The 12,994-nt window shown below is 45.3% G+C and overlaps 1 protein-coding gene across 1 annotated transcript in view; it reads left to right on the top strand.

Annotated features, from left to right (window-relative positions):
- Nucleotides 1-12,994, top strand: part of ankrd27 (ankyrin repeat domain 27 (VPS9 domain)) — a 62,671-nt gene that overhangs the window by 23,912 nt on the left and 25,765 nt on the right. Inside the window, exons 10-15 of the mRNA XM_079501708.1 lie at nucleotides 2,525-2,603; nucleotides 3,852-3,993; nucleotides 5,576-5,671; nucleotides 8,245-8,366; nucleotides 10,622-10,704; nucleotides 12,227-12,342. Of these exons, the coding sequence (XP_079357834.1) occupies nucleotides 2,525-2,603; nucleotides 3,852-3,993; nucleotides 5,576-5,671; nucleotides 8,245-8,366; nucleotides 10,622-10,704; nucleotides 12,227-12,342 (638 nt within the window). The remainder of the gene's footprint in view (nucleotides 1-2,524; nucleotides 2,604-3,851; nucleotides 3,994-5,575; nucleotides 5,672-8,244; nucleotides 8,367-10,621; nucleotides 10,705-12,226; nucleotides 12,343-12,994) is intronic.

Genomic DNA, 12,994 nt, shown 5'->3' with positions numbered 1-12,994 from the left:
GCCAAGCAGCCAATCAACCAATTAGGGCCTTGCCAAGGAAAAGGACAAAGGGCCGAGTGTGTGTATGTTTAGCAGAGAATGCAGATGAGACAAGACAGAGTGCCAAGCCCGCGGGTTCCAATGTTATTATAGTTAACTAAAACTAACAAAATCATGAAATGGAGATGTGAAGAAAATATATTTTATTTAACTGAAGGGCAAGGCAGGGCAATTGTACATTGCACGACGACAACAATTATGAGTCTTCCTGAAAATAACTAAATAACTACGAAATGAACCGAAACAAACTAAATGTATAGACAAAATGTCCTTTTAGTCAATTCATCATGTGGTGTTTTGAGTGGATATGAAATCTACCCTCAGGTTTTTTTTAACCAATTCAGGCCCGACGTCGAAATTTAAAACAAATGTTTTCTAAATCATGACAATTTTCTGAAAGATTTGAGGCACATTTTAACGATTTTTCAAAAAATAGCAGACCTACAAGTTCATAGCGCGGCACTCGGTGAGCTTGTAGATCTGCTATTTTTCAATAGCTAAATTATAACATAATGTATGTAACCACCAAAAGGGGTTCCCGCTCAAAATGGGTTAAGCTGTCCTCCATTTTCAACTGTGAATGCATTTCTTATGGTTATGACGTTTTGTTTCTGTTTTGTTTCTGACCTTTTAACACACAATACCCCATTTATATCGTGTCTGTCGGGTGAAAATACTTTTCACAAGGAAACACGTTGCTCTACGTCACGTTTCAAGCTTGTGGATATACTATTTTTTTTCCCGACTTTTGTTTTTCGATGCTGTAGTATGATCAAGCGGGCCGTTAATTTACAGGGGGAAAAAAACACACAAAAAGTTAGAATAATATGGAGATGAGAGTTTTCTGCCCGACAGCAACAATATGGTTTATATGTATACAGGGCCGGATCTACCATATGGGCACTTTGGGCACGTGCCCAGGGGCCCTTGGGCAAAAAAAAGGGGTTTTTCTTTTTGGTTTTTTTGCTCCACAGAAAATTTCCCTGCTAATCCGAATGAAATAAATGGTGTCTAAAAAGATTAGTGTTTTATTGTTGGTGAGAAGGGCAACTGAAAATTGTGTGTAAAGCAGCAACAATGCGCTAGATTGGCTGTCACTCTGGGTGGGGGTAGGCGACCGGAAATAGGCCAATATAACGGCATAAAACTGCCCCAAAACGGCTCCGAAACAGCAAAAATGTTGCGCGCGCGTGAAGGGGGGCCCTTCGAGCTTCAGTGCCCAGGGGCCCTCAGAGGTGTTAATCCGGCCCTGTATGTATATAAACCAAACCAAAAAGCAAGCATTTACATACAAATGGGTATTATACACTAAACTAGCAAACCTGCTTTTAAAAAAAAACGATTTACATTGCACTGAAAATGGAAGCTAAATGCAAAACCATTAAAAACCTTGTTGGTAGTACCTTGAGGGTAGGTATACCCTCACAAAAAACATGCAGTAATCCTGGTCTCTAAACTGCCTCCCCCTGGCCAGCCGGGGCGCCTGATGGAGGGGAAAGGAACAGGTTGGAATAACGTGTTCCTTCCACGCGCTACGTCCAACCAGGGAAACTCCCCCCTGTCAGGTGTAAAGGAGCAATTTGGACACTCAGGCATGAAGGAAGCATGAGTTCAAGTCCGTTGCTCTCCCCATGTCCCCCATATATGGGGACTAGGTTGGTGGAGGGTGTGTAGAGCCCAGGATCACATTTAGTACAGGAAATCTATGGAAAATACAGGATCAACCTCTAACTAATTGCAAAAAAAACAAACTCAACTGATTTTGCATCTTCAATATATCCTGAATAACAGAAAAAAAGTTGCCTGGAATTGTCTGAGGGGAAAGTGTTGAAAATGGCCTGTACAGTATGGCCACCATTGACATCCTATTATAAGGCAATATTTTCTAAATTTCCTATGCTTTAAGTAGCATGTGACATATCAAACTATGGGGGTTTCATGATGCTGAATCCATTCCAAGCATTAGTTTTGCATAAAAACACTAATTGGGCTAAATTTGGCCATAGCAACTTGCCAAACTGTGATTATGTCAGCACATTTGGGCAAGTTGCTATGGAATGAAATTTAGAAAATATTGCCTTATAATAGGATGTCAATGGTGGCCATACTGTACAGGCCATTTTCAACACTTTCCCCTCAGACAATTCCAGGCAACTTTTTTTCTGTTATTCAGGATATATTGAAGATGCAAAATCTGTTTTTTTGCAATTAGTTAAAGTTTCAAATTACATTATTACTGGACTAATTAGATAATTGACACAGGGGTGAAAAATGGGTTACAAAATCGTGGGATAAAAATTATAATAAAAAAAAAAACCCTTGTTGGTTTCCTGAGTGAAAGAGACACTTGCTTGTCTGCAGGACGTTACGTGCCGTTGCCTTTTCACTGGGTTTTGAACTGCTAATGTTGCATCACTGCTGCAAGTTGAGCACATTGTGCAACGCGAACACGAAGCTGATTGAAGACTTCCCTTTCCTTTCTCAGTCAACATAGAGGCCATGTGTGCGGATGACCTCCTCTCAGTCATCTTATATTTACTGGCCAAGACGGAAATCCCCAACTGGTGAGTGACACTTACGTTTAAACCACATCAAAGCCAACGTGTGTGTGTGTGTGTGTGTGTGTGTGTGTGTGTGTGTGTGTGTGTGTGTGTGTGTGTGTGTGTGTGTGTGTGTGTGTGTGTGTGTGTGTGTGTGTGTGTGTGTGTGTGTGTGTGTGTGTGTGTGTGTGTGTGTGTGTGTGTGTGTGTGTGTGTGTGTGTGTGTGTGTGTGTGTGTGTGTGTGTGTGTGTGTGAGTGACTTGACGTTTGCTGTGAACGAATATATATTCAAAGATTTGCGCCACATAGCAGATCTACAAGCTCGGCACTTGTAGATCTGCTACGAGCTTGTAGATCTGCTATTTTTCAACAGCTAAAGTTTAAAGGTGTAGTGAAATGAAAAATACGTTTTTCACACTTTTAGACCATCTCCGTGGTCATCATATGAGCATACCTAACAATGGATGCCAAAAAAATGGGAAAATTCTCATTTTTGTGTGTTTTTATATCAAAAGTCCATAAAAATATTTTTTTTATTACTTCCTGAAAACGAAAACGTGCTGCGTGATGACGTGTCGAGGCCCACATCGATAAAAGCCAATAAAAATGAAGCTCACCCGTATCCTCTCCATATGTGCGCATCCGTGCAGCACAGCTGCTATTGATTACAGAAATCCTCCGTTTTTATTCCCATTCCAGATAACATCCAGACAGTGTATTACTCGGTTTCAACTTAATCATCACGCTAAAATATGTATCTGAAAACCTTATAGGGTAGAAATAAGCCACATAACAGTAAACTGGTAGAGTTGGCCGTCTATTTGATTTGTAAACAAACACACACCACGCTGCTGCGTATAGCATAGCAACATTCCCTAGCTACCGTCCCATCGCCTGAAGGGATGCGACGCTCTGATTGGTTCAGAAACTTCAGACCGGTGTTTCAACTTGAAACCGTTTGAAACTTCATAATAAAATGTCCACCATTTCCGTTTCATTACACCTTTAAAATAAATGGGTTAACCCATTCTGGACGGGAACCCCTTTTGGTGTTTTAACTAAGCATTATGTTATACTTTAGCTATTGAAAAATAGCAGATCTACAAGCTCATAGCGCGCCACCGAGTGGCGCGCTACGAGCTTGTAGGTCTGCTATTTTTCAACAGCTAAAGTTTAAAATAAATGGGTTAAAGTGGTTAAACGCCAAAGCGACACGGATGCGTTCCCATCCTGAATGGGGTTAATAAGAAGTAAGCGTTTCTTTCTCCAAGGATGGCCAACCTGAGCTACGTCAAGAACTTCCGCTTCAGCCACTCCAGCGGCTCCGGGAAGGACGAGCTCAGCTACTGTCTGACCAGCTTCGAGGCCGCCGTGGAGTACATCAGCCAGGGCAACCTGAGCCAGGAGGACACGGTAGGACACTGTGGAGTACATCAGCCAGGGAAACCTGAGCCAGGAGGACACGGTAGGACACTGTGGAGTACATCAGCCACCAGGGCAACCTGAGCCAGGAGGACACGGTAGGACACTGTGGAGTACATCAGCCAGGGCAACCTGAGCCAGGAGGACACGGTAGGACACTGTGGAGTACATCAGCCACCAGGGCAACCTGAGCCAGGAGGACACGGTAGGACACTGTGGAGTACATCAGCCAGGGAAACCTGAGCCAGGAGGACACGGTAGGACACTGTGGAGTACATCAGCCAGGGAAACCTGAGCCAGGAGGACACGGTAGGACACTGTGGAGTACATCAGCCAGGGCAACCTGAGCCAGGAGGACACGGTAGGACACTGTGGAGTACATCAGCCAGGGAAACCTGAGCCAGGAGGACACGGTAGGACACTGTGGAGTACATCAGCCAGGGAAACCTGAGCCAGGAGGACACGGTAGGACACTGTGGAGTACATCAGCCAGGGCAACCTGAGCCAGGAGGACACGGTAGGACACTGTGGAGTACATCAGCCAGGGAAACCTGAGCCAGGAGGACACGGTAGGACACTGTGGAGTACATCAGCCAGGGCAACCTGAGCCAGGAGGACACGGTAGGACACTGTGGAGTACATCAGCCACCAGGGCAACCTGAGCCAGGAGGACACGGTAGGACACTGTGGAGTACATCAGCCACCAGGGCAACCTGAGCCAGGAGGACACGGTAGGACACTGTGGAGTACATCAGCCACCAGGGCAACCTGAGCCAGGAGGACACGGTAGGACACTGTGGAGTACATCAGCCACCAGGGCAACCTGAGCCAGGAGGACACGGTAGGACACTGTGGAGTACATCAGCCACCAGGGAAACCTGAGCCAGGAGGACACGGTAGGACACTGTGGAGTACATCAGCCACCAGGGCAACCTGAGCCAGGAGGACACGGTAGGACACTGTGGAGTACATCAGCCACCAGGGCAACCTGAGCCAGGAGGACACGGTAGGACACTGTGGAGTACATCAGCCACCAGGGCAACCTGAGCCAGGAGGACACGGTAGGACACTGTGGAGTACATCAGCCAGGGCAACCTGAGCCAGGAGGACACGGTAGGACCATAGAGTAATAAAATAATAGAGACTGAACCGGAGCGTTACCCCCTTTTTGAAACTAGCTCCTTGCCACTCGTCCTACACACTTCCACTTGGTTTGAGCATAGATATATAAATCATAGAGACGGCACTGGATGGGAGGGGCATCCCAGGGCCATCTCTATTATTTATATATCTATGCTCAAACCGAGTGGAAGTGTGTAGGGCGAGTGGTGAGGAGCTAGTTTCAAAAAGGGCCTTAGGCCTCCTTTATTGGGAGGAAGTGAGATGGAGGCAGTGGGACACCTCCTGAGTCATTGTGGAGCCTCCTTGTGGAGCGGAGGGGGAATTAACCTTGCAGTTTGTGGCACTACTAGTCAATGCTCTGGACCTGTTCTCCTTGCAGGGCTGCCTGGGGGACCTGAAAGACACTAATACTATACTACTAGTCAATGCTCTGGACCTGTTCTCCTTGCAGGGCTGCCTGGGGGACCTGAAAGACAAGGCCTTGTTCAGACAGAAGATGAGCCTCCTCTCTCAGAACGCTGCAACCCCCATAGACTGTTTGTTTGAGGTGAGTCAAGTTAAGGACGTGTATCGTTTGGATTTAATTTAATAAGGGGAGTGGGGGGGGGGGGGGTGTTTGTAGCCATGGCCACGGTATGAATGACATGAAGTCATCAAAATGCAGCATACACTTGCTACTAGTCCAGTGATCTCTCCAAATCAAATTTTACATGGATCAGCTGCTCAGAATGCACCCCACATGCCGCCGAATGTGACCCGACACGGCCACACCGAAGTGTTAATAATAATAATAATAATAATAATAGCTCAAATTGATATGGCGTTTTTCTAAATACCCAAAGCGCTTTACATAGGAACACTAGGAACAGACTTTAATAAGAAAAAACAAAGCAAAACATAACAGATACAACAACAGTACAGGGTTAAAAAGATAAAAGGATAAACGAGGGAAGGGGGGGACATCCTATCCAGACCTCAGCTGTGTTGGCCTCGGCTATAGGTCTACTTTGTTGCGTGCCGGTGTTGCGCGCAGTAAAATAGCAGATCTGCAAGCTCACAGCGTGTCACGAATGCTACGCGCTGTGAGCTTGCGTATCTGCCATTTACTGCACGCAACACCAGTGCGCAACTAAAGTCTGTTGTGCTCGATTGGATTTCATTTACCACTGTGACGTTATGGTAGTTTTTCTCCGTATGGATCATGGCAGCGTCTAAAAGATGAAATCACAGGAATAATGGAAGTTACTGGAGTTCTAAATCGAAAGTTGATTACACCACGTAACTGGTTATTTGTTGACAGGGAAGGCAGCCGTAATTGACACTAAAAGTGCTTATGTTCGGTTCTCTTGCATTAAATTAGACAGCGGAACACTTGCTATGTTTGTCAATCAGAGATTTGAGAGGATTGATTTGTTACTCTCACAAAAGTTACCCATAAAGGCGTGCCAATGCAAACACTTCGGGTGGTGTTTCATCTCATCTTTTCTTGACTGTGCTATCAAAGGACGTCGCGTCCGTGGGACGCCTCGTTTCAAAGGCGCCCCACTTTCCGGTGGGACGTCATCGAAACTGTCCCCCCCCCCCCCCATTTTAGCCGACGAGATCGGAAATCTTAAAACGTTAATAACTCTTGATCTAAATCATTCCGTCCAATTCTAAGAAAAGATTATGTGTTAGACGGCCCACCGCGGTCCCGTCGCGTTAGAATTAATCATACCTCCCGTTGTTGTCGATCGCATCGAGAGTGTTTTGGCGACATCAAGCTACTTCGGCCACATCCAGGATAACATCCGGTCCGTCGCTAAATGTGCTCCGCTGCTATAAATCGCTGGCCGCTCTGATTTGGATGGATTAAATAACCCTGGGCGTTCGGGGTGTTAACAAAAAGCTTTATGTAATGAATAGAGTAACATCCTCTCCCTTATTTAACAGTTGACAATAATACAGTCTTTGCGTGTCCCACGATTCCATTCGATTCCGATTCTTGGGGTCACGATTCGATTCAAAATCAATACATAGGATTTCACAATCTACTCCAGTCTTGAACTGAAGTGACTACAGTAACTTGAAAATGACTGAAGACATGATGTTTACTGTGATTAGGGTAAGCTTACATTTCATATCACAGACACCATGTAGTGAAAACTCCTGGAACTGTAACCAGATTATTATTTTTTTTTTTTATAAAAACAATTAAAAATTGATTTTTGGAAATTATGAATCGAACAGAATCGCGATTCTAATTCGAATCGATTTTTTTGACACCCCTACTGACAATAGCAAATATAAAATGCCTGTCTGAGACTCTGAGGAGCCGCACGCATGCACGCACACACGCACACACGCACGCACACACGCACGCACGCACGCACGCACACGCACGCGCGGACGGACGGACGGACGGACGGACGCGTCCTTCAATCTTCCTAGTGTGAGGTCTTCCCAGTTGTCGGGAGACGAAGGGGTCCATCTCACAGACCCTCACGAGGCTTCACACTTGACTGAGTGAAATTTAACCACTTCACTTCCAACCTGAGCTCTCTCGCTATTTCACACATGTCCTTATTAGGAGGTTTTCGTGCAGCAGCAGCCGTTCAAAGTGTTAGGGCTTGAAAAAGCCCAGCAGGCGATCAATGACCTTTGAACTCTGAACCCGTGGATGTTCCTTTATGGTTTGTGCTCTTCGTGCCTCACTGAACTTAAAGGACCACTTCACCACTTTTCAACCTATCTTCATATAATAGGTCCTCACTAATAATCATGATAAAATGGCACTATTTTTTTCTACTCGGTCTGTGTCTCATATGAGGGCTGTGGGCAGTTCAGAAACCTGTCCACCAGTGACATCATCGTTAGGCAGATTCTTATTATCGTTTAAAAAATGGCTTCCATTTTCGCATTGCAACTTTTCAGGACTAGTGAGGACCTATATGAAGATAGGTTGAAAAGTGGTGAAGTGGTCCTTTAAAACAAAGTCCAGTGAGTGACCACGTGCAATATGACTTGACCTGAAGTCATTACAGTCATTGTAAAAGTAATTATAACTGTAATTATACTGTGTGTGTGTGCGTGTGTGTGTGTGTGTGTGTGTGTGTGTGTGTGCGCGCGCGTGTGGCGCAGCACATAGCCAATGGCAACGAGGCGGAGGTGCAGCGTCTGCTGAGTGAGAGCGAGGGAGACGAGGACGTGAAGCTGTGTCATCCTCTGTGCTCATGTGACCACTGTGAGCTCCACCTCTCTGGGTGCGCACGCACAAACACACACACATGGCACGCACACACACACACATGATGCACACGCACAAGCACACACACAGACATGGCACGCACACACACACACACGCACAAGCACACACACACATGCACATTTTATTGCTATTCTATACACACAACAAAGCACGACTCAAAAACTAACCCAGCTAAAGCTAATCGGTCTTCCTCTGTAAACACTTTTTAAGTACAAGAACGCACACACACACACACACACACACACACACACACACACACCGTGTGTAACCACCCTTTTCATCAGGAAATTCTCTGGTACTTCCCTTCTTTGTTTCTGTTCTTTATTTTGCTAGTAGTTTTTTCATTCATCTTCTCTTCTGCGGGGGTCCCTGGGGGTCCCTGGGGGGTCCCATTTTCAAATCAACAATCAAATCATGAGCCAAACACATAGTGATTTGAGGGACCTTGACACGAAAACGTTTGAGACAGACAGACAAGACAGACCAGACAGACAGACAGACAGACAGACAGACAGACAGACAGACAGACAGACAGACAGACAGACAATGCTTTTTCGCAAGAAGCAGTTGCCGTTTATTTTCTGTTTGTGCTACATCATCCTTCTCGTGGTATCACTGATGTAAATACAAGCAGTATTTACAGTGAAATCCACCAGCCTGTGTCCTTTCCCCTTCTCTGTTCCCTAAGCTGCTTATGTCACTCACACATCTTGAATGTTGAATGTACTGTTTGTGCACAATATATGTTTATGTTTATGTTTATTTGATATGGACATAACAATTGCATTGCTCATTGCACAGTTGTACAAATTGTAGATGCATCATTTACAGTGTGTTAGCACATGTGCTAATTTTCACCACTTGTCCACAGGAGACTTTTCTAAAAAATACAATTTAGTTTAAAAAAAAAAAACACCCAATCAAATACAAAACATTATACATTCTAATAATATTTACAGCAAAATTACAGTACCCATTACATAATCTCAAATACACAAGTAAACATAATCACTCTAGTAACTCAAGCTATACATGTGAACACAGTTGATTTGATTTCAACCATAGTTTGAGTCCTCTGTAGAACACGTTACCATCCGTCTCTAGTTTTAGAACCGTAGGCAAAGAGTTCCGTAGGTTTTGCTCCCTTTACTGAGAAGGCAGACTGTCCGAATGAGTTGTTACACCTGGGAACAGTACAGTTACCACTTGTTGAGGCTCGTGTGGTTGCTCTACCAGAGCTCGGAAGTCTAACAACCAGTATATTAGTCATATAGTCAAACTGTATACAGTAGCACCTTTCATGATTTCAAATGCAGCCCAATGTGCTCTACACAAAAGAGCAAAAAAGAAAAACGACAGCAAAAAAAGAAAGTAACACAACATAAAACAACGTGAAAAGAAAGATATATTAACCCATTTAGACCTGAGGCCGATTCTAAAAGATGTCTGAAAAAGAAAATGTTTCTACAGTTTATCAGTGGTGCTCAATATTTCATGTCAAGGACCCCCAGAATTATCTGTATTTGGCCACGGACCTCCATCTGAAAATATGTTGTTCCCCGGAAGCAACGATTTGAGTTAAAACGTTCGCTCTGAAAGAATATATTTTCAAAGATTTGCGGGCACATTTTCACGATTTTTCAAAAATAGCAGATCTACAAGCTCGTAGCGCGGCACCGAGTGCCGTGCTATGAGCTTGTAGATGAAGAAGTATAACAAAATGCTTGAAACACCAAAAGGGGTTCCCGCCCCGAAATGGGTTAAGGGCCATCGGCGATATGGACAAAATCAAATATCCCAATTCTGGTTTTAACCAACGATGATACAAATTGTCTTAACCCATTTTAAGTGGGAACCCCTTTTGGTGTTTTAAACATTCAAACGTTATAATTTAGCTATTGAAAAATAGCAGATCTACAAGCTCATAGCGCGCCACCGAGTGGCGCGCTACGAGCTTGTAGGTCTGCTATTTTTGAAAAATCGTGAAAATATTTATTTCAGAAATGTAGAAGATTTTTTCATTAAAACCAGGAAAATACAACACTTTTTGCCATTATCACAATATTACGACGTGAGAATCCCCAGGCTATGTGGTCTCCTATCGCGAGTTCAAACATCCATGTAACATCCATATACAGCCCAGCCTCTATAGGTTCACCACAGGCATGTAATGTACCTGTACTCGGTTTATATACCTTTTCTCATCTAAGTGATTTTTGATTTCCCGATTTCCGTGTGGATGAATTCCAGGCGACTGAACGACCCGTCCATCGTGACGCCCTTCTCCAGAGACGACCGAGGTTACACCCCGCTCCACGTCGCTGCTGTCTGTGGTGAGTGGCAGCTGTAGCATGGCTTGATTGATTGGTTGGCTGGCTGGCTGGTTGGCTGGCTGGCTGGCTGGCTGGCTGGCTGGCTGGCTGGCTGGCTGGCAATCTGGCTGGCTGACTGCCTGCCTGCCTGCCTGCCTGCCTGCCCGCCCGCACAGAGTACAAAACAGTGATGCTGCCCTGCAAAGCAACCAAAGGTATCATGGCACCCCCATATCTTCAATCAAAGCTGTTTTTTAAAAAAAAACACTTGCGTTGTCGCGCCCCTCATGAGCAGACCTGTCGTTGATCCAGGCGTCTGCGTCACACGCTGCCCATCTGAAAGGACCTTTTAGACAAAGGCTAGAATGTACTTTAGACAGCATGTTAACCCATTTTGGGGCGGGAACCCCTTTTGGTGTTAGCATTATGTTATGCTTTAGCTATTGAAAAATAGCAGATCTACAAGCTCATAGCGCGCCACCGAGTGGCGCGCTACGAGCTTGTAGGTCTGCTATTTTTTTTTTTTAAATCGAAGAACCACTGACATAGAAACACAGCTTTTTCAGAAAACTGTCAGGATGTAGAAGACATTTTTAGAATCTGATCTCAGGTCAAAATGGGTTCATTAGACAGACACCCTGCTGACCATAATGAAAAGTATCTTGGTACCTCAAGGTGGTGCCCTACACACCTGGCATCCTGTAAATGGTAAATGGTAAATGGTGCATTTATATAGCGCCTTTATCCAAGGCGCTTTACAGAGATTGTGCATTACATTCACCCATTCACACACACATTCATACACCGATAGCAGCGGAAACCATGCAAGGCACCAACTAGCACATCGGGAGCAATTAGGGGTTCAGTGTCTTGCTCAAGGACACTTCGACAGTAACTCTGGGGGAGCCCGGGTTTGAACTGGCAACCTTACGGTTACCATCCAGGCACTCTACCCCTGAGCCACCGCCGCCTCCTGTAGTTTGTATACGTTCAATGTACATATTATTCACGAGTATTGATTTTATAATGTTTAGAGTACCAATGCTACAGTAGGTTCTTGGTTTACCACATGTGATCCTAGATGACTGAAGGCACCGCACTGTCTATGCATTGATGTAGTACTTTGTGTTTACCTTGCTTACTGGAAGTCGCTCTGGATTAAAACCCATTCTGACCTGAGATCAGATTCAAAAAATGTCTTCTACATCCTGACAGTTTTCTGAAAAAGCTATGTTTCTATGTCAGTCGTTCTTCGATTTTTTTCAAAAATAGCAGACCTACAAGCTCGTAGCGCGCCACTCGGTGACGCGCTATGAGCTTGTAGATCTGCTATTTTTCAATGGCTAAAGCATAACATAATGCTAACACCAAAAGGGGTTCCCGCACAAAATGGCTAAATTGTAAATAGATTTATTGAACACTTTGTGTGTGTGTGTGTGTGTGTGTGTGTGTGTGTGTGTGTGTGTGTGTGTGTGTGTGTGTGTGTGTGTGTGTGTGTGTGTGTGTGTGTGTGTGTGTGTGTGTGTGTGTGTGCGTGTTGAAGGTCAGGCGCTGCTCATCGACCGGCTGGTGTCAAAGGGAGCCACGGTCAGCGCCACAGATTACCACGCCCTCACCCCCCTCCACCTGTCCTGTCAGAAGGGGTACCAGGGCGTCACGGTATGAAGATCCATTCCACGTGTTGACCACGTCGATTGCTCTATTCGTTATTAGCCTTTAATTAATGAGGTGGGACACGTCGATATTACCTCCAGAAAGTCTGATCTAATATGGCTCTTGTACTATTTATTTTCGCTATACAAGCGGCCCCCGAAATGAGCGACGGTTGGCTGATCTCAGTCACCTGCGAGAGACTCGAAGTAGAACCGCTGCTCCTTCACTTGGAAAGGAGACAGCTTTTTTTAGGTGGTTCGGACATCTAGTACGGATGCCTCCCGAAGGTCTTCCTTGGGAGGTCCTCGCTGCACGTTCCCACTGGGAGGAGACCCCCTGGCAGACCAAGGACCAGATGGATTATATCTTCACTGGGAGGAGACCCCGGGGCAGACCAAGGACCAGATGGATTATATCTTCACTGGGAGGAGACCCCGGGGCAGACCAAGGACCAGATGGATTATATCTTCACTGGGAGGAGACCCCGGGGCAGACCAAGGACCAGATGGATTGTATCTCCACTGGGAGGAGACCCCCTGGAAGACCAAGGACCAGATTGAGGGATTATATCTCCACACTGGCACCAGGATCCCCAGCCCAGGAGGTGGCAAACGTTGCTCGGGAAAGGGAAGACTGGAGCTCTCTGCTGGAACTGTTG

The sequence above is a fragment of the Electrona antarctica genome (genome assembly GCF_951216825.1).
Source record: "Electrona antarctica genome assembly, chromosome: 5".
Lineage (NCBI taxonomy): Eukaryota > Metazoa > Chordata > Actinopteri > Myctophiformes > Myctophidae > Electrona > Electrona antarctica.
This window is presented reverse-complemented; position numbering and strand designations above follow the sequence as displayed.